The sequence below is a fragment of the Eumetopias jubatus genome, unplaced genomic scaffold (assembly GCF_037043125.1).
Source record: "Eumetopias jubatus isolate StellerSeaLion01/CBP00866 unplaced genomic scaffold, mEumJub1_p1.0 scaffold_1, whole genome shotgun sequence".
Classification (NCBI taxonomy): domain Eukaryota; kingdom Metazoa; phylum Chordata; class Mammalia; order Carnivora; family Otariidae; genus Eumetopias; species Eumetopias jubatus.
In genome coordinates this window covers 212739401-212759754 of record NW_028274807.1, presented here as the reverse complement: position 1 = coordinate 212759754, position 20354 = coordinate 212739401, and the positions used below count along the sequence as shown (strand labels likewise).

Below are 20354 nucleotides of genomic sequence, written 5' to 3'. Positions count from 1 at the left end.
CCCTTTCTGCCAGCACCCCGGCCGCCTGGTACTGACCTCTTCATCTTCTTGGGGTTGTACTTGACCTGGTAAGCCTTGAGGATCAGTTTGTCTGGGCAGCTGTCGAACTGGTGGGGGATCACCCTCTGGAAGTACTGTGGGGGGCACAGGCCGTCCCTGACACACAGGCCCTGACTTGGGGGGCCGCCAGAGCTCTGCTGTACCCCGCTTCCCTGCAGGATGAGCTGGTTTGCCAGGGGCGTTACCATGTCCCAGCTCAGGGCCCAGCCTGCCATGGGCACTCTGTCAGTGCGTGTGGAGCGAGTAAGTGCGAGAAGCAGGGCTGGGCGTGCACTGGGGGGAAGCAGCACCTGAAGTCAGGACTGCCGTCTGCAGGGGAAAAGCAGGGCTTCGGCAGCTCCCGTGGGCAGAGGCCAGGTGGTGGTGGGGTCTGAGCGCAGGGACTTTTGCAGAAGAGGGGGGAAGGCGTGTCACTGCCCCAGGGCAGTGAGAGGCTCAAGAGTGTGAGGAGTCGGGGCAGTGGGAGCGGCCTGGAGGGAAGACCCCTTGGTGGTCAGCCTGCACGCCTGTGGCCCCAGGAGCCCTGGCAAAGGGTTAAGCACCAGCTCCAGCGGAGGACACAGCTTGCTGCAGTTCGGGGCCAGGCTGGCTCACGCTCCTCAGCCCAGCTGGCCCCCTCTGGCAGCGGCACACAATGGATGCCCGTGTTCATGGACACAGCCGTGGCCTTTGTGCATTCTTCCCCGAAGCACCAGCTGGAAGATGCCGGCAGGGGGAGGGGCCTGTGTGACGCGGACGTGGCGGGAAAGCCGGCTGGCCTCCTCTGCAGCTGCCCCAGCCCCCTCACTCCCGCCCGTGCCCTCGCCTGGCCCAGCTGCGGGGGCCCAAACCACAGCCAAGGCCTGGTGGTTTGGCTGCTATCACTATTTGCCCCATTGGACTTTGGAGGACCCAGAGCTGGGAGCAGGAGAGGAGGGTGGGACCTCCTAGGGCTTGGCCTAAGCCTAGGCCTTCCACCATTTCCCCCCCGACCCCCGAGTAGCCAGGCTGCTCCTCAGAGCCCACCTTGTCCTCCAGGAAGGCCTCAGGGAATCATGAAAGGAGCAGGATGCTCAGGAGCACCTTTTGCCCTTGCAGCCAGGCCCTTCCCCATCTCTCAGGAGGACTTTACCTGCCTGGGCAGAGGGGGGAGGTGCTGGTATAAGGGAATCCCACCCACCCGGGCCTCCTGGCCCACCTGGGACATCCCCTCCATGTCCAGCTGCATCAGCTCTGTCTGGTTCACCTGCAGCAGGGCAAGGCCCACCCGGAACACAATCTCCAGGCCCTGCAAAGGGGATGATGGCAGTGAGTCTCCGATCCTGCTCTCCCGGGGGCGGGGGCTGTCTGACACCCCCCCCAATCCCTCCAAGCCCTCGCCCTTCCTTAGCCTGGGCCTGGCTGGGATTTGTTTCCCATGTTGGGTATCTGGGAGACGAAGGGGTGTTTGGGGTCCTCACCTCGTACATGAAGATGTCGAAGACACGGGTGGCAACAGGTAGCGGGAAAGTGGTCAGGAAGAGCGTGAGAAACCAGGACGAGGCATACATGGATGTGTGAAAGCTCTGGGAGCGGAAGTGGGTGTTCAGATCTGGGAGCTGCTCCTGGAGTGAGGGGGTGGGAGGAGAAGGCCAGGCACCGTGAGGAGGCTGCTTGGCACAAGTGCGGGGCCTCGGTGCCCCGGCCTCCAGGGAGACTTCCTGGCCCGCCCTGGGCAGCCTGTGGCTCCCTTCCTCTGTGCACCCTTGGCACTGTGTTTGGGTGAGGCTGAAGCACCCGAGAGTTCCGAGTGGCACGAGGTGGGGACATAGGCAGGGGTGGCAGGAGTAGCGGCAGCTGGGCGGGGGGGGGGCTGGGTATACTGGTAGGCACTGGCACAACGCTTATGGGATCCTCACCACTGCCTCAAGAGGGAGCTTCTAGGGCTCGGGGTGGCGGCGGGGAGGACGGTTATGTGGTTATGTAACTCCCCAAGTTCACCCAGAGAGCGAGAGGTGGGGTGGGGTAGTGAGCCCACCGCAGCTCACCCCATATTTTGTGACCTGCCAGTTGCTGTGTCCACCCACAGTGGCCGCCCCTGCCCCCATGCTTGGCTCCCAGCAGTTCTCAGAGGATGCCTGTCTGATGGGCCTGAACTTCAGACTCCCTGAAAAGGGACAGAAATTGGGGAAACTGGGGCTGGACCAGGTGTCAGGAGCCCCTGGATGTCCTTCACCAAGAGAGAATGGACTCTGGGGCTGTCTCCCTACCTGCCCTGGGGCTTCGTCCCACAGCCAGGAGTTCTCTGGTCCTGTCCCCTACTCTGCTGTGGATGGCCTTGCCTACCTGGCCTGGGGCAGGTGGCTTCTTCTCTGTGGCCTGGGCCACCTGCTTGTCAACACTACCAGGTCCCCTCACGTGACAGTACCTTCCTGCCCACTGCTACACCGAGCTAGACAGCCCCACCTGCGACAGCTTCTGAAGCAGGCCCTGTGTGCACGTGCAGGCATGCGCACGTGCGTGTGCGTGTGTGCACACGCACGCACACCCAGTCTTTGTCTGCCAGCCAGGGGCAGGCCCTGTAGGGGCTGCTATTTATAAACAGAGTCGGCTGCTCTCCAGTATCAGCAAAGGCAGGCAGACAACACTGTCCCTACTCCCGCCCCTGGGGAGCAGACAGGGAGGGGCCGGTGGTGTATCTGATAAGAGCCAGCCTGACCCCTCTTCTCCTAGCAGCTCTGGGAGCCCCCACCATCAATGGCTGGTCCTTGCCCTGTCCCTGGAGGCACCCTTCGGGACAGTACCCCACAGCCTCACCAGCATAGGACCCCTTTCTTAGCTGGAACACGCATGTGACTTCTTGGCCCCAGGATTCTCAAAGAGACAGAAATGGGGATGCCCTAGGTTAGCACCCATGGGTGTAGTCCAAAAGAGAAGAGTGGGTGGGTGCAGACCACGCCCAGCCACCGCTCACCTGTAGCATGTACTCGAACTGGTAGATGCAGAGCCCCAGCTCCGCCATGCTGGGCTTGAAGAGCTCCCTCAGGCGGTACTCCTGCATCAGCCGCACGAATACACAGAAGGCTTCCTCCTCAGGCATCTGTGGTGGGGGGGGAGGGGGCAGGCAGGGTGGGAGGGGGCAGGCAGGGTGGGAGGGGGTGCTCACTGCTCTTCTTATGGCCCTGGTGTGCAGGGCTTTGCCTGCTTCTGTTCCATTTAGATTTACAGGACATGGACTGTGTGGGCGGCCTGGACCCTCATTAACAAGCCTCTGGTCAGTATCGTCACCTGGGTTTTACTGATGGGAAACCTCCTGAGGCTGAGGTCACCTGCCACAGACCGCCCGGTAGGAAACAGTGGTGCTGGGACTTGACACCCAGGTCTGCCCACCTCCAGAGCCCAAGGTGAGACACCCTCTGGTCCTCCCACCCTCAGCTGTCTCCATTCTCGCCTCCTGAGTCTGCTGGGTTCTCTGGAAGAAATCCTCAACGCAACTAACACTGGCTGACCTAAGCCCCCTGCCTGAGTTCTGGCCCCTGGACAGTGCCGGTGGTCAGCCCCTCTGCCCCCACCCACTGGGGGCTTGGCCTGGAGACTGGCAGAAGTCGTAGGCGGATGGAGAGGGAAGCTCCGGCCCTAGGAGGACCATGGATGGAGGGAACACTGCTTTTGCCCACCTCCTGGGGGCAGAGCCCAAGGCTGGCTGGCCGCAGCCACCTACCTGCATGAGGAGCAGGCCCACGATGAAGGCGCTGCCCTGGCAGTAGCCCACCTCCCTGTCCACCAGGGAGTAAGCCTGCAAGGGAACACACGTGCGTCACAGCAGCGCCCCCCACCCCACCCCCCGGCAGGCCAACCCCGGCAGGGACCCGGGTAGGGAAGGCCCCGAAGGCCCCGGGCCTCACCTTCATGACGTTGAAGAGGACCTCCTGGCCCAGGCTGTCCTGGCCCTTGAAGAACTCGTGCTCTGGGTAGGTGCGGGCAATGTCCCTGCGGATCAGCTTCTCACAGGGCGAGGACATCTTGAGTAGCTCCGAGTACTGGTTCTTGACCGGCATGTCTGTGGCACTGCATAGGAGCTGCCACACGATGGCCCGGAAGTGGTGTGGGATGCCCTTGCGGATCAGCTCCTGACAGCGGGGCGGGGCAGGGGGAGCAGGAGGCTGGGCTGGACCCTGTCCCGGGGCAGCCTTCCCCACGGCCACCCAGGCCAGCCCCTAGGACCGCGCTGTCCTCTGCCTCGCCTGCAGCCCAGAGCTGGCTGAGCCACTGTGCGGCAAACAGAATGCATTCTGCTTAACGTGCTGTCCCCAGTCCGTCACGGGACAGAGCAGGGCAGGAGACAGACGCGCACCTGAGACGCCAGCGTGACATCTACTTGCCTAGCCATCCCCACCCGCTGCAGGAGGCCGAGTGGCCCGGCCGGCCCCGCCCAGCCGCACAGGCCCCGCCCACCTTCAGCAGCTTCTCTTTCCTGCGCCGCCACTCCTCCCACTCGTTGGCGATCCGGCCCCACAGGATCCACGTGTCCTCCTCCAGGTGGCTCAGGTTGGAGGAGGCCGAGGAGCTGGACACGAGCGAGGAGCCGCTGTTCCGCCGGGAGCCGTTCATGGAGCGCATGGACTTGGAGTCGGCTTCCAGAAGCCTGGGCAGGGAGGGCTGGTGGAGGCGGGCCCAGGCTGCGGGCACCTCCTGGCCCAGCCCCTAGTCTCTAGAGACGCCGTGGGGGGCTGCTCCTCTCAGGAGCCCCGGAGGCCGACAGGGATTGGGTCTAAATTGTTCTTGCCGGTGCCCTTGGCCGGTGCCCTAAACCCTCTAAGCTGCGTCCTTATTCCTGGGCCCCTGGAGAGTCTGCCTTCTGTGTCCCATTCTGTGTCTAGCGCTAGGCTGAGAAGCATGTATAGGAGCTGACTTAGTCTTGTATCAAGCCAGCAGGGCAGGTTTCCTTAAGATCTGTGCTTTACAGGCCAGGTGTAGAGAGGGCGGGCCACTGGCCGGGGGCAGCCAGCTGGCAAGCGGCTCTATTACCACACGTTTCTGCAGCTCCAGCATCTGGGACCTCGCTGACCCTGCAGGGACTGCCCATGCAGGCCTAGCAGATTCCTAGAGATAGTTAAGGACTTGCCTGCCAGTGCCCCTTTCCTATGCAAACCAGCCAATCTAGAACCCACAAACCAACTACCTCCCCTTCTCTGATCCCCCCCCCCCCCCAGGGCCAGGTGCCAGACAACTAGGGCTAGCCCCCACCCCAGAGCCCGCTGAGATTATTTAAACGAGCCAGTTTTATCACACGGCCTTGCTAGTCCTTGCTGGTCCTCGCAGAAACCACAACAAAGGCTCTTCTCACATTTTCCCTCACTCCCTCTGCCCCCTGACTGACCCTGGTGCTTTCTTGTTTAGCCCCACATGGTGTGGCGCTCCCCTCCCGCCCCCGCCACCTCTTAGGGACCGTGAGTAACAAACTGGACCTGTTGTCCCTGCCATATCTGATTTATAATAACAACACCTACATTTTAAAACAGGGGGAGGGCCAGAGGGGAAAGGTGGGAAGGCCTGGCTGAGTCAGAGGCTTTGCTCTTCCCTCCAACAGAGGCTCAGTAGGCGAAGGCCAGGTTCGCAGGCCTCTTGAAACCTTGGTCTCATCTGAATGGGGAAACTGTCTGCTCATCCAGGGGTGACAGAACAAGGACACGGCCCCTGTCAAGCCTCTGGTGGGAGCTGTTCATTTGCCCAGGGCCAGGCCCAGCTCTGAGTGTGAGAGGGCCACCGGGAACTTCTGTTTGGGGCCCAGGCTGCACCCACCCCTCCGAGGCCGCTCCCCATCCCCCAGGCCCCAACTCACCGGTTCTGCTCTTCAAGCTTGGCCAGCAGCTCCAGCTCATCGGGGCTGAGGTTCTCGGAGTCAGAGGTGGGGGAGCAGGTGGGGGCCGACAGGGCCTCCTGGGATGAGGAGTCGGGGCTCAGAGTGGGGCTCGCCATGGTGGGCAGGCTCAACAGCTGCGAGCAGGGCCAGGTCACAGCTCTGTCTGGGGACCGGAGACACGGGTGGTCAGCACCGGGTGGGGTGCCTTACCCTGTCCTGCAGGCTCTGGGCAGCTGAGCCTGCTGCTCACCTGGGTACGTTTCCTCACCCAGGGCTGGTCTGTCCACTCGGTGCACCCCTCATCCCCATGCACTCCAGCCCAGCGGATGGCCGTGCTGGCTCCTTCTACTCCAGACGCTAGCTACCAGGAGCCCTGCCTGTGTTCAGATGCGTGGACAGAGACAGAAGGACCACAGCCAGGGCCCGAGCTGTCCTGCCGTCCCTGGGCATGAAGGCCAAGTCTCAGCTTGACCCTCCTGAGTCTTCAGCAGGGCCAGGGGGCCAAGGGTCCCTGTCACTCAGACCTTGGGGGTGCAGAAGCCCCTGCTTCAGTGGCCCTTCCTGACAGCCTTGGTCCCTGTCTGGCTGTGGCCGGTCCTGGGAACCCTGCCTCAGCATCTGACCTTCCCCGTCTCATCAACCAAAGTGGGTTGCTGGCACAGCCAGAAGCAATTATTCTCTACTGTTAATTGTCCGTTGCTGCCAACAGCCGGAAGAGTTGACTCCCCTTGGGCTGGGAAGCCAGGGATGGACGTGTCAAAGTGCTGGGAATCCGCCCCAGTGGCTGCAGAGCGAGAGCCACAGGCTCTCATCAGTACCCTGACCACGGCCTGCTGCTGCATGCCGGGTGCGGGCCAGGCCCGTTGGTCCCGTTCTTCTTGGGGTGGTCCGGCCCCACCCTCCTGGGAGCTTCAAGAACACCAGCCTCTTGCTTTCTGTCTGCTTCAGGAGAGGCAGTTCAGCAGCAGGCTGAAAGCCAAGGCTCTGGACTCCAACAAACTGGGTCTGAATTGTTGCTCCCCCTCAACCAGCTGTGTGGCCTTGGGCCAGTCACTTGGCTTCTCTGAGTCTCCAAAGACTGAGGATCATACGGGACCAACTTCAGAGGGTGGCCGTGAGAACTGAGCAAGCCATCACATGTAACATGGGAGAACAGTGCCTGATACTTAATGACTGCTCCCTCCCTTGCTGCTGGTCATTCTTATTCATTCCAGGGCGAGGGCCAAGGCCCCGGTCTAGCTGGGCTCCAGGGTTCTGCTATGCCAGGTGTGGGGGCTGTGGGCAGAAGCAGGCATCACCCTGGTGGGAGGGTTTAGGGGTTGGAAATGGCTAGGGGAGCAGAGGCAGGGGCCGGGGGTGGTGTTCCTTCTACTCAGTCATGCTTCTGGTAAGCCCAGGCTAGCATCAAGGGTTGAAGAAGATGGGGATCTCCAAGGCCATGGAGGCAGGAAGGAAATGCTGCTTCCCTCACTGTCACTTTGGATGGCTCCTTCATGCCCACCTACTCCCCAGCATACTCTGAACCAGGAAGCCACTATTGCCCTTGGACCCCACCTGACCTGGCTCTGACAGCTCAGCCCACAGAGGGGCCCTTGTCCAGTCCATGGAGAAGGGGCATCCGGTCCCCTGGGCAGCAGAAGGACAATGACAGGACAACAGCAGACCATTTCATACCTGCCATCAGGTCACTGGGCACCTACTCGCAATCCAAACTCAGAACCCAACCAGCACCTGAGGTCCCCTGGGTTGACCCTGGGCTTGACCCTGACCATGCACTTGATTCTAGCTTCCTTCCCTTGTGCTGCCCTGTCATGGGGTGTGGGAGAGGTGGGCATCATTCTTCTTCCACCTTGTAGGGGGCCCAGAACCCTCCCTTCCCTGGTCTCTGTGGCTCCTTGGGGCCACTGGTTCTGCCTCTGGCTCCCAAAGGCTCTCCAGTTCTATTGGGTGCCAAGGGCTCTGGCTTTGGTGAGCAGTACAAACTCTAGGTGGCACATGCCGGCGGAACTGGAAGACTTTTTCTTCCCATCGCTTGGCTGGCCGGGGATGACTGGCCCAAAGACCAAGCCACTGTGCACCGTCTAGCCAGGAGTTAATCTCTCCTGAGAGAGGGACAGTGGGGGCCACTCTGGGGCCTACCACAGGGTCAAAGTCTGTGACCAGCCAGGGCAGAGAGGGGCTGTGGACAAGAAGTGCTGACCTAGAAGGATCTCTCTGGGCAGGGAGGGGCTGGGAAGGCAGTGTGGGTTTCCCAACGTCAGATTTGGGAGATGGGGAAGATGCGGTGGAGGTGAGGACTGCAGCCTCCTAAGCATGGTTGGGTTGGGGGAGCAGTGGGGGCTCTAGAGAAAGAGACCACATGTGGCCAGTGTAGTGGTCAGGGCCCACTGTCTCCTTGCTGAGCCCAAGAGATCCAAGCCTTGGAGTGCATTAGCACCCCCACTGCTGCCCCTAAAGGGCCCAAGAGAATGGTTCAACTCTGGGTTTCTGATTTAAAAACACAACCGGGGGCCAGCCACTAGCAGAGTTTGTTCAGCTATTTATCACATATTAATGTGAATTTCATACAGGAAATAAAATTGATTCAATACATAAGGCTGAAATTTGCAGTCTGAGAGGCAGAATCTTCTGATCCCTCAGGAACTTTCTCTTGACTCATCGCCAGACTAAACACGGCCTGGCCCTGGAAGTCATCCTCCTGATGCACACATATACACAGACACACACACACTCACACCTTGTACACACTCATGTAACACACTCATGTAATTGACACTCACACATCCACACACACTTACCTACACTCACACACTATTTCACACCCCACACACTCATGCAGTCTTCTACCCACTCTCCTGTGTGTGCGTGCACACACGGACACACACGATCTCGCACCCATGCACATGGATACACACACAGACACACTCATACACATCCACACCATCTCACTCACACCCACATTCTCACACGCACACACGCACGCACGCACACTTCCTGCACTGACCAGATCTTGCCACCCTTGGGACTGAGGAGATGGGGAATGGACACGGGCTTGCTGCCCTCCCAGCTCTGTGGGTGGCCTGGCCTCCCTTCCAGAGCGCTGCAACTCTTACTGGCTCAACTCTTCCTTCCCTGATGCTCCCTGAGGGCCATCTGAAGCCCAGGCACTGTTGTAGGCCCAGTGATATGGAGGAGAAAGAGGCAGATGAGACACCACCTCCACAGCCATCCCACCCTTGCTGGATGGGTACAGAGACCCAGAGACAAGGCAGGTGCCCTTGAGTGTGGAGGGGCCACAGGCCTTTGGGATCCATGCACAGGCCCACTAAGTCTGAGGTCCCAGCCTCTCAGCAGCCTCAACATCAATCCCCTTTGCCTCTGCTCCACCTCAGCCACTTAAAGGGGGTCCTGGGTCCTGCAGAGTAGGCAGTGGGCCACCTACCCCTGTGTCTGCTGGCATTACCCACCCTCCACACACCCCCCCCCCCCCGTAGGGTGGCCAATGGCTTATGAGGCTGAACCAACCCAGAGGGGTGGGGAGAGACTGCCAGTGAGCTGGGGCCGGGGGCACAGGGGCAGAAAGGCTCAGCTGCTGGGTGTTCTCCACCACCCTTTCTCTTTCCTTCGCAGGGGTGTTTGCACACTGCCAGTCATGCTTCCTCCTTCTTGCAATCCTTTTCCAGCTAGCTTCAGAGAGGCTGGGCTCCTGGCTGCTCTCCTGCTTTTCTGCTAGGGCCTCTCAGTCTCCTGCATGGCACCCCCTCCTCCATGGACCCTGCCTTGGCCCCTGTCCCTTCATGCCCTTGGTGGTCTCCCTCTCGAGGCTTCAATGACCACATATATGCCTCCTTTTCCCAGCTTGTCCTTTCTCCTGAGCACCATCTAAGATTGCCAACTGGCTCCCAAATATCTCCATCAGATTCCCCACCAGGGCAAGAACCGCCCCTGTCTGGGTCCCCACTACTGTGGTACCCTGCACTGGGCCTACAACATAGGACTTCAGAAATATCTGAGGAACTGCACCCACCTGCCCACCCACCGAAGTTTGCTGAATGCCTACCAGGTGCTGGGCACCGCACTAAGCAAAGACTGACAGAGCCGCTGCCCTCCCGAGTGCACGGGGCATCAAGAGTAAGAAACCATCATCCAAGCTTTCTCTTACAGATTGAGAGACACGCTTCAAAGAACAGATAGAGTGGAACACCACCTGGCAGCTCCTCAAAGAGTTAAATATGGAGGTCCCATACGACCCAGCAATTCTGCTCCCAGCTATCTACCCAAAAGAATGGGAAACATACGTCCACATGAAAACTTATACATGACTCTTCACAGCAGCGTCATTCATACCAAACAGTGGAAACAATCCAATGTCCACTGACAGATGAACAGATAAACACAGTGTGGTCCATCCATGCACTGGAATATGATTCAGCCGTAAAAAAGGAAGGAAGCTCTGACATACGCTGCCGTATAGATGAACCTTAAAGACATTATGCTCAGTGAATGAAGCCAGACACAAATGATCACAAGTGACATGACTGCACTGATAGGAAATGTCCAGAATATGTACATCTATAGGGACAGGAAGTTGGCTAGTGGTTGCCAGGGGCTGGGGCCTGGGGGGTGGGGGGAATGGGGGGACCTGCATCCATGATTTCTTTTTTGGAGTGATGAAATGTTCTGGGACTAGACAGTGATGACAGTTGTACCACGTTGTGAATATACTGAAACCCACTGAACTGTTCGCTTTAAAGGGGTGAATTTTATGTTATGTGAATGACAGCTGAGAGAAAAAGGTAAGAGATGGGCTGGGCTGGCAGAGGAAGGGTGGTGCAGAAGCAGGAGGGAGGCATGCCACTCCAGAAAAGACTAGAGAGTTCTGCAGGGGCCAGGCCCTGTGAGCCCCCGTGGGCTCAGGCAGGAGCCTGGCTGGGCTTGCATTTTATTAAGACCCTCCTGGTCCCTGGTGTGGAGATAGATGCTCCTCAAACTCAACACTCTCCTGACTAAGGCCAGTGCCTCCTCCTGCTGCAAGTGGGACTAGCTGGGTCCATGGTGCTGCCCTCCACCCACCTGCTCAGGCCAAGCCTGGCACTACCCTTCTGCTGCTTGCCCAAACCCTTCAGCCACTCCCTACTTGGAGATGGAGCCCAGATGTTTCTGCCTGGTGCACACAGCCCTGCCAGCCTTGCTTCCTCCCTCATCCTAGCCCCACGATGCTCAGCTCTCCGGGACCACCGCTTCTTCATGCCTGTGTCTTTGCATATGCCGTTCCCTCTTGCTGGAAAGGCATTCTCCAACGCCTGGTTTGAATATCTTTTTTGGTGAAATCGTTCCTGTCAACCCCCACCTCCAGCATGCTGGCTCACTTCTCTCTCTCTCTGAAAATACTTGCCCCCTACACCTCAGCCCAAGGCACAGTCCATGGCAATGACTTCTATATACGCCTGCCTGCCCTACTGGGTCACAAACATTCTTTTTTCTTATTTTTTTATTTTTTTATAATTTTTCTAAAAGATTTCTTATTTATTTCTTTGACAGAGAGATATAGAGAGAGCACAGGTAGGCAGAGAGGCAGGCAGAGGGAAAGGGAGGAACAGGCTCCCCGCTGAGCAGGAAGCCTGCCGTGGGGCTCGATCCCAGGTTCCTGGGATCATGACCCAAGCCAAAGGTAGATGCCCAACTGACTGAGCCACCCAGGCACCCCGGTCATGAACATTCTGAGGGCAAGGGCCTATCTTCTTAATTTTCTACTCCTAGCTCCTAACACATCTGGAATTTAGTAGGTGTTCAATAAACATTTGCTGAATGAATGAAGACAAAAATGTCTGTGCTGCTCAGCCAAGTGATCAAGGTCAACATCAACAGTGATAAGTCACATTGAGAGCATGGGCCCATGATGAACTGAGAAGGGCATGTCACCTCTGTATCTTTCTCCCCAGAACACATCATCCCAGTTTAACTACGAGAAAAACATGTGACAAATCCAGATCAGGGGACATTCTAGAAAATGCCTGACCAGTTCTCCTCCTCTGTCAAGCTCATCAGAAATAGGGAAAATCTAAGAGACTGTCCCAGACACAAGAGCCTAAGAAAGCTTGATGACAAAATGTCATGTGGGATCCAGGATGGGCTCCTGGAAGAGAAGAAGGAAATTAGGGCAAAACTAAGGAAATCTGAATAAAGTGTGGACTGTAGTTAATGTATCAACATTGTTAATTACAACAAATACACCAGACCTACTGAAGATGTTCCTAATCGGGGAAACTGGGTGTGGGGTCTGCAGGCACTCTCTACTGTCTTCTCAATTTTTCCGCAAATCTGAAACTGTTCTAAAAAATAAACTCTATTTTAAAAATAATTTAAAACAAAGATTCTGTATCAGTGTAGACAGAAAAGTAAAGACAGCGGTAATGCATGTCCCATAGCAAGTGGGACACTCACAGGTTCCCTTGACTAGGCAGGGGAGGAAGGATTTGCACTTGGATTTCTGACTCCAGAGCCTCTGCCCTAAATTGATCCTCTGTGCTGCCGCTCTCTGCATTCTTTTACTTTAGAAACAATATACATTAAAGCACGAATGCCCAATTTACTGGGTGCTCAGTAAAGCACAGTCATTACTTTTCAACTGGGAGAGGGAGTGAGTGTGTGTGTGCGCGCCATCTTGCAGAGAGCTTGGCGATTTCAGAGGCAGGGAATAAAGACCCCAAGTTTCCTTTCAGTTTGGCTCCCTACCTACCCCCCCCGCCCCCCCCGCTTCTGATCCTCCACCTCTAATGATTACGGGGGACACAGACTCATTTCTGAACCGGATGCCTCGGGAGATGCCACGTGACCCCATACGCCCAGACTGCCAGGACTGTCAGTGTGGGCCAGCAGACCACCATGGTCCTGGCTGGCTCCAACTCCTGGGGAAATGGCCTCGTGTCTGGGTCCTTTTCCTTGCTGAGGGATGGGCACCCAATGGGTAAGCCTGAATAACAAGGACAGCAACTGGAATTCAGGGCTTGCTGTCTGCCTTCCTCTTTTCCCCAGTTCTAGCCACTCCTCTATGCTGTGGATGTTTCCATATCCGCGTCCCTTCTTCACATGGCTGTGTGTGTGTAGAACTGCTCTTAGATCTCTTGGCCTTCTGTGAGAACTTCAGAGCCAGTAACCTGGGTTCAAATCCCTTCTACACCCTTGTATATCTTTGTGATACACTTTGCCTCAGTTTCTTCATCTGAAAACAGGGCTAATGATAGTACCTGCCTCACAGGTTTCATTGGGAGGAATACCTGAGCTAAACTTGTCAAGTGCTTAGGATAGGAGCTGGTTCATGGTATTCCCTGCTAGATGGAATGTTCCATGTGGGCAGGGGCTGTCTAGCTACCACTGGATCCCCAGAGTCTAGCACACCATCAGGCATCCAATATTCGTGGAATGAATAAACAAACCTCTCCTCTACAGCAGACCCCCTTTAAAGGGAAAGCATAATTATTAAATTAAAGCAGTGAAACTATAATTATCATTATTGGAAGTAATAGCTGCAGCAAATACCTTCAGACTAAAATCTGAAAGGTGGACCATTATGACCTGTGGAATCCCTTCTGGCCTAAAAAAAAAAAAAAAATGCTTACTACCCTATATCATCACCAACTTCCTTTCTGCCATGGAAACAGGCTCATTCCTGGCAAATCCCTCATTTCTCTATATTTTAGGTTCTTGAGAATGACAAGGGAGAAAATTAAAAGCCCTTATAAGCCTTCCAGGGACAGGTGAATAAGAGAAGGGGCATCCTGCAAAGGCTCTTGGCTCTTCAAAGCCAAGATGCTATCTTTTCTGCTGCCTGTGTCAGTGGCAAAGTCTTGCAGGACCAGGGGGCAGGGGGCGAGGTGGGTACACCCTGCCTTTGGGAGCTCTCCGAGGCAGATGGGTCAACCTCCTTCCATGGAAGAGATCCAGGCCGTCTTTCGTAAGTGGGTGGTAGGGAAGACTGTCAGATCCTAAAACGAAGCAAGTATTTACTAAGCATCTGCTATGTGTCCTACACTTGCCTGAGACTCAGCCGTGAACAAATGGACAGGCTCCCTGCCCTTGCGGGACTAGTGGGCCGGTGTGGGAGACACACCTCAATGAAACAATCTCACAACACATCACAGCACACGAGTAAGGCAAGAAAAGCCCAGGTGAGCTGTGCCGACGGGGCCTTCGAAGATAAATCTCTCCCCTGGTGCCGGTGAGTCCGTGGTCACTCCTGTTTCACTTCTGGAACAGGTGTGCTACAGACTCCCCAGGGCAGGGTAGGGCTTGCTCCCTCTCTTGAGTTTTTCCAACTACGGGTCCCTTTTCCCAGGGAGGGACACGCAGTATGTGCCCCATGGATTGCATCTGGGACACCGGGAGTATAGGATGAGGCCCACCAAACAAGGCATGACTCCCTGAATGCACCACACTTGCTCCTGCTTTGTGAGCCTCTGTCCAAACACTGCCTGCCTGGAACGCCCTTCCTTACCACGCCTGCCCAGAGAGCTCTTCTCTGGGCCTATATGTCATCCCTGTTCCACTTTCCCTGGCGGCCCGGGGATGCACCGGACCCTTTTCTGTGCTCCCACAGCATGCTGGGCATAGTTCTGCCTCGTGCTTCCACATGGCAAGCAGCAGGACGTGATGGTGAGGGCGCACACTGGAATCTTGGTTCCTCCTCAAGGTTTGGAGGATTAAATGAGATAATATGTAAATGGTGCTTGGCACCAGGCCTGGCATGTGGGATGGGCCCGATCAGGGTGCGCCAAGAGGGTCTTTAGAGGCAGGGCAGGGACCATGTGTGATCTTCCTTCATACCCCAGCACCTGACTCAGTTCCTAGCATGTGGTGGGGATTCACCTGGAACAATCAGCATCTGTATTCTGCCAGAGGAAACTGAGATCACTCTCTGCCTCGCCCCCCGCCCCCATCAAAGCGCGTATCCAAAGACACAGGCCTGTACCCCCAGCCTCGGGTAAAAGTGCACTGATACTGTTCACAAGCCCTCCCCGGAAGCTTTCTCGTGTTTTCCTAAGGAATTCACAGTCTGTTCTGAAGAGCCTTCTGGCCCCACTGCATCTGCACAAGGGCCCACCCTGGGGAGGCTGTGGAGACTGTTTCCTGTGTGCCTCGTGACCTTCAGGAGTCTTCATCCACTCCTCCCTTCAGCAAGTGGGCAGAATGAGCCTCTCCCTACCCAGGTCTGTGTGTCAGAGGTGTATGCGAGGCGAGGGCATTGCCGGCAAGTAGGCCCCCTCCTACCCCCCATCCACAGGAGGCTTCTGTGTGGCCACAAATCCCACAACAGACCATCTCTCAACCCCCAACTGAGCCGGCTTCCTGAGATGCAGCTTGGCCACAGAGAGACGGCCATTATCCAGTGAGGCGTCAACTAATGACAACCAGGGGACCAGGGCGGCCAATGATTCTGCTCTCACCCATAGATAGGCGACTGCCCTGCTGGACCCCACTGACCCCTCCCACACGGTGCCCAGGGGACATTCAGGACCACATCCTAACCTCACTGGCTCCCCTGCAGTACAAAGCAAGGGTCTAAGGATTTATCCCCCCATTTTCCAGATGGAGAAGTTGAGGCCCTGAGCCAATAGGTGCTTCTTCCTGGGGCTGTCCAGAGTCCACTGGTGAATATCTGCAAAGAAGCCTGGGCCTGTGTCTCTGGGGCTTTCCAGGCATGCTCATGTGGCTCAAAGGAGCCCAGACAGGCAGAGCTGGGGCTGGACTGATCTGGATTCTGCACGGGCGGGACCCAGGCTCCTCCTCACTCCCTGCAGTCCTGGCCACACAACCTCGCCAGTTCTGTGATCTTCTTTCCTCATCCCTGTGCCAGGGCCAACCACCTGCAGGTCCTTCCAAACCACCCGCAGCCAACCACAAAAGCCCAGGGGAACCCACAGGTTGGACCTGAGGGTGAGAGCTGTGGGGTGGCAGGACGAAAGGAGAGAACCAACACAACCGGGAAAGATGGGTGGACATGGGTCCTCTGGCTGGATCAAAGCCCAGCCAAGGGGAAAACCAAGCTGACTACTCACTCGTATTCCACCCGAGCCTCTTCAGCACATTCTTCCCTTCTGAAAATATTCCTTAACAAAGAGCTGTCTGCTTCTGGCAGGCCCAAACCCAGCCCCACTGGGTCCCAAATGCCAGGAGAGAAGGAAGCCGTTTCATTTTGGTATGACACACTGGTCGTGGGTGAAGGAACTCACGCGGGCTATCAGGGGCTGCCCCTGGCAACAGTGCTGGCCCTGCCATTTGAGGCCAGCGGGCGAGATGGGGTCAGGAGGCTGGTCCTCCCCGTCTGGTCAGACTTCAGGACTAGGCCAGGAGCAGCCTGAACCCCTCCCCACCAGGGGGTGGCATAAATCAGGGGGCAGGCCGTGCTTCCTTTTGGGAGACTTCAGTGTAGGAGGGAGAGTGAGTGCCCTTCCCTTTGAAGAAGGGCAAAGCAGGCGGAGATGGATAAAGGGGAAGAGGCCGGGGGCAGGTGTCCACAGGAGTGCTGGGAGATTCTGGGTCACCCTGCCACCCTTCCGGGCCCTGATGCCGATACCAGGTCAGGAAGGCTGGTGTGGCTGGGCAGGCTGGCTGCCTGGGGCAGGGTAGGCAGCTCAGGTCTCCAAGCTGGCCTGAGCTGGGAGCTTTGGGCACCACAGGAGGACCTGGGCAGGTGGGATCCATGGAGGTGTGTGAAGATGCAAAGGAGTCCTGCGTGTGAGGGTGTGTTTGTGTGTGTGTGTGGGGGGGCCAACTGTCAGGGTCTGTGTTGGAGGTCTGAGTTCCTCTGTGTGGGCTAAGGATCCAAGTGTCTAGCTCTGTGTGCGTGTGTGTGTGTATGTGTACGCCCACCTGCAGATCAGGGGGCTCCTGGCTGTTTGTGTGTTAGAGGCCAGGGTGTCTGTCAGTGTGAGTTGCCAAGGGTTCATGGTCATCTCTCTCTGTGAGAACTGTTGGCTCCCAGATGTGTGTGTTGGGGGGGGCACGCACGGGTGAGTGTGGGGCTTTCAGAAAGATGTGTGCCTCTGAACCTGAGGGAGGGTTCAGAGCATCTGCCAGGAGGTCCTGAGCAGGAGGTGAGGGTGGATTTTCAGGAGGAGTCAGGCTCAGGGGTGTGTGTGGAGCTGCTGGAGTGTGCTGGGAGGAGCCTGAGGAGTGATTTTTCCGGGTGCCCTTGGGCATGGGGTTGCTGGGGATGGGAGATGGGCCAGCAGGCCGAGGGGAGGCCCGTGGTGGGAATCCTGATTTAGAGAGGCTAGGGGAAGGGTCCTGTGGGGTTGGAAGGGAGGGGTAGGGCTCTGAGGCTCCTAGCCTTGGGGCTGGGGGCAGGTCTGGGCCCAGAGATAGGATGCGAAGTGAGGGGAGGGATGGGGTGGCAAGGGGTCTGCAGATGGGAGGGGTCCTGGGGGATCCGGACAGAGGGCGGGCGGGCGTCCTGGCCCTGAGGGGGGCCGCCGTGGGGGGCGGGTCTGCGAGGTGGGGGCTAGGGGAGCCCTGAAGGGTCCGGGAGGAGTCCTGAGGGTCTATGGAAAGGGTGGGCGGGGGTCACGGCCAGGGAGTGGGGGGAGGCCCCTGCAGAGGGGGCGGGATGGGGGAGGGGGCGCCCGGAAGGGGAGGGGGAGGGGCCCCGAGGGGTCCGGAGGCATCCGGAACGAGGGTGGGCGGGGGCCTCGGCCCAAGGCTGACGGCTAGGGTCCGTGCCGGGAGTGCCGAGGGCTCCCAGCGCGGGTTCCGTGGCGAGGCAGCCCTAGTCCCGGTCTTGCCGGGCCCCGCGGGCCGCAGCGCGGAGCCGCCGGCCTGAGAAGGCGCCCGGGAGGCCCGGCCCGCGCCGCCTGCCTACCTGCGCCGAGCGCGCCGCCATCGCCGTGCTGAGCCTCACTGTCCCGGGCCGCGCCGCTGGATCCCCGCCGCGCTGCTCGCCCCGCAGCCCCGGCCCGGCCCCCTCAGCCGCCCCCCGGGACCGCGGCCGCCGCCGGTTCTGCCGCTGCCATTTCACCCGCTGACAGGAGCGGCTGCCCCGCCCCCGAGGCCCAGTCAGCCAATTCGCCGCCCCCAGGCACCCTGGCTCCGCCCACCATCCAGGAGTGACGGGGTGTCGGGCCAATCCGTAGCCATTCCGTGAGGAGGGCCCGGGCTACGGCCAGAAGGTTGCCGCCTCTAAGGAGAGAAGCAAATTGAAATTAGGAAAGCAGTGAAGGACGGGTAGTTTTGCCTATCGACATGTGGAATCCTGTTGAGCAACACCTGGCGGCACCAATAACAAGGGGAGAGGGGTGTGTCTCTGAGGGAAGGCTGCGGCCCTGAAGAACCCCAGACGGAGGCAGCCAAGCGTTTGGCTCTAAGCCCCGCCCAGAGCCGGGCTCTCTGCCCAATAACGAGACGCTCTGAGCCGTCCATTATTATCTGCCCCTCAAATCTCGGCCATGGCAACTGTTGGGACTCTATAAAGAAGATTGACACCTGGGGACCCAATAACACTGAAGGAAGGCGGTGCAGTAACACTGTCTGGCCAATGGGATCGTGAGATTGGTTTTGCAGTTAGCCTCCCTGGTGGTGGGGCTTGAGGCCTGATTGAATGAAATGGAGGAGGAGCTGAGGGGGGCGTGACCTAGACAACAATGGGGCGGGGCCAGTAAGGGAGAGGCTAATGGGTTAGGTCTGAGAAGGGGCGTTGGCAGGCTGAGGGGGCGGTGATGGGACTGCATTTTTGAGCCCAGCTCGGTGCTGGGGGCGAGGCTGTTGAGGGTGGGGTCACGTCCAAGGCTCAGGCCCGTCCCCTAACCTAGTCTAGGCCTGGTTAAGTATCTTCCCTGGGGCTCGCAGTGCCTTAAGTTCCCCCATCAAAACTCTGATCAGGCTGTGTCATCAGTGCTTACACGGCCCTCCCATCCCCCACGTGGCGGGGTGGGGGCGGGTGGGTGATGCAGGGCCTGGGTCAGGTCTCCCCCGCGTCCCCAGCGTTGCTGAGCAGGGGCCAGGCTCGTGGGAACCAAGTGTAAATGCTTGATGAATGAATGAATAAATGAATGGTAGGCCCAAGACTCTGAACAGGGAAGAAAAGGGTGGGGGAGTGTCACTCAGGCTGGGAAGGAGCATGTAGGGACAGTCACTGACAGCAGGCAAGACTTAGCAAAAAGGACACGATTCCGCCCCCAGGGATGGGCCCTGGAGGGGATGGGGCAGGGAAGGACCCTGTCACAGAAGAGAAGGTAACAGTGTAAGTTCAGGATGGGGGCTGAAAATGGGGGGGGCAGAAATGGATGTGGGAGGGCTGGGACGGAGAGTGGGGCTGTCAGGGCCTTCTAAGGTCTGAGATATCAACCTTCTAAGTACTAGGGGCTTCTGTCTGGTGTGGGGAGCAATGACCGGCATCTGTTTGCTGCCTGCCCCTGGCCATCTCTCTTTGCCTCCGTCTACACTCTGTCCCATCTGCATTTTGCTTCTGTCTGCATCCTCTCTGCCACTGTGTATTCTCTCTGCCCCTGCCTAACTCTCTGAATACTGTCCACACCCTCTTTGCCTCTCTCTTACTATCTACATTGCATCTATTAAAATTCTGGAACTGTAAGAAAAGCCCCAAAACATATTTCTAAAAACTCGAGTGGTAAAAATAAATGTAATGCATTCCTTCTCCCCACATGCCCGTATCCCCTCTCCCTTTTTTTTTTTTTTAAGAACATCTTTACCTCCCTTCTTTTAAAGTCAGCTTCTCTGCTGGGCATTTCATAGTCCTGACAAAGTTATAAGGTGACTTTGGATTTGCAGAGTATGAAGCTGAAATGAATCTCATCGACATTGTCCCCTGATTTCTGGGTGGGCTTGAGGGGGTTCCGTAGACCTGCATGGACGTGGTTAGAAATGCGATGCAGGGTGGGCGTTAAGTCAGGAGGGTAAGAATAATGCCAGGACATGGTAAGGATCCAGTGACCAGCAAGGGACAATCTTTATGTTGGCTGCCCGTGATCCCTCAGTGTGGGGGACTGAGGAGCCATCATAAGGGCCAAAGTCTTGGGGTTTACCTGGGTTTCCAGAGGTTTTCCCCACTAGTGTTCCCCTCAGGAAAGAACAGTTTGGTGTGAGTCACACCTTCCAAGGAACAGAAAAACTCGGACTGGTAGCAGGGATGTGAGAGAAGAAGGGGTCTATAGAAGCACATGTCTGGGTGGGGTCCAGGGCGCCCCAGAAAAGGGTCATGACCAGTTCATTTCTGGGGCCTTGCCTGGGAGATTAGCAGCATCTGGTGTCTGGTGAATAAAATCAAACACAAGAAAAGATGCACAGGACATTTGACCCTCTTGTCTTCACATTGCCATTTCCACACAAAGGGTGGTTTTATTCTGGGGACACTTTGATTCCATTTTTATAAGCACAGTGGAAAAAAAATCCAACACATTTCTGTTGGAAAATACTTTTGAATCACAAACTGCATTTAGCCAATTAGATTCCTGGATCACTT

General features: G+C 57.5%; 1 protein-coding gene across 3 annotated transcripts in view; it reads right to left on the bottom strand.

Moving 5' to 3' along the window:
* Nucleotides 1-17892, bottom strand: part of EVI5L (ecotropic viral integration site 5 like) — a 28867-nt gene extending 10975 nt beyond the window's left edge. The window contains exons 1-9 of one of the 3 annotated variants that reach the window (XM_028093166.2): nucleotides 17739-17892; nucleotides 5861-6044; nucleotides 4474-4663; nucleotides 3924-4148; nucleotides 3740-3814; nucleotides 2993-3118; nucleotides 1500-1643; nucleotides 1238-1327; nucleotides 37-134 (exon numbers count right to left, since the gene is read on the bottom strand). In XM_028093166.2, coding sequence (XP_027948967.1) covers nucleotides 37-134; nucleotides 1238-1327; nucleotides 1500-1643; nucleotides 2993-3118; nucleotides 3740-3814; nucleotides 3924-4148; nucleotides 4474-4663; nucleotides 5861-5997 — 1085 coding nt within the window. In that variant the 5' untranslated portion in view covers nucleotides 5998-6044; nucleotides 17739-17892. The remainder of the gene's footprint in view (nucleotides 1-36; nucleotides 135-1237; nucleotides 1328-1499; nucleotides 1644-2992; nucleotides 3119-3739; nucleotides 3815-3923; nucleotides 4149-4473; nucleotides 4664-5860; nucleotides 6045-17738) is intronic. The other 2 variants (XM_088017605.1, XM_028093167.2) reach the window with 2 other exon arrangements.
* Nucleotides 17893-20354: the final 2462 nt, after the last annotated feature.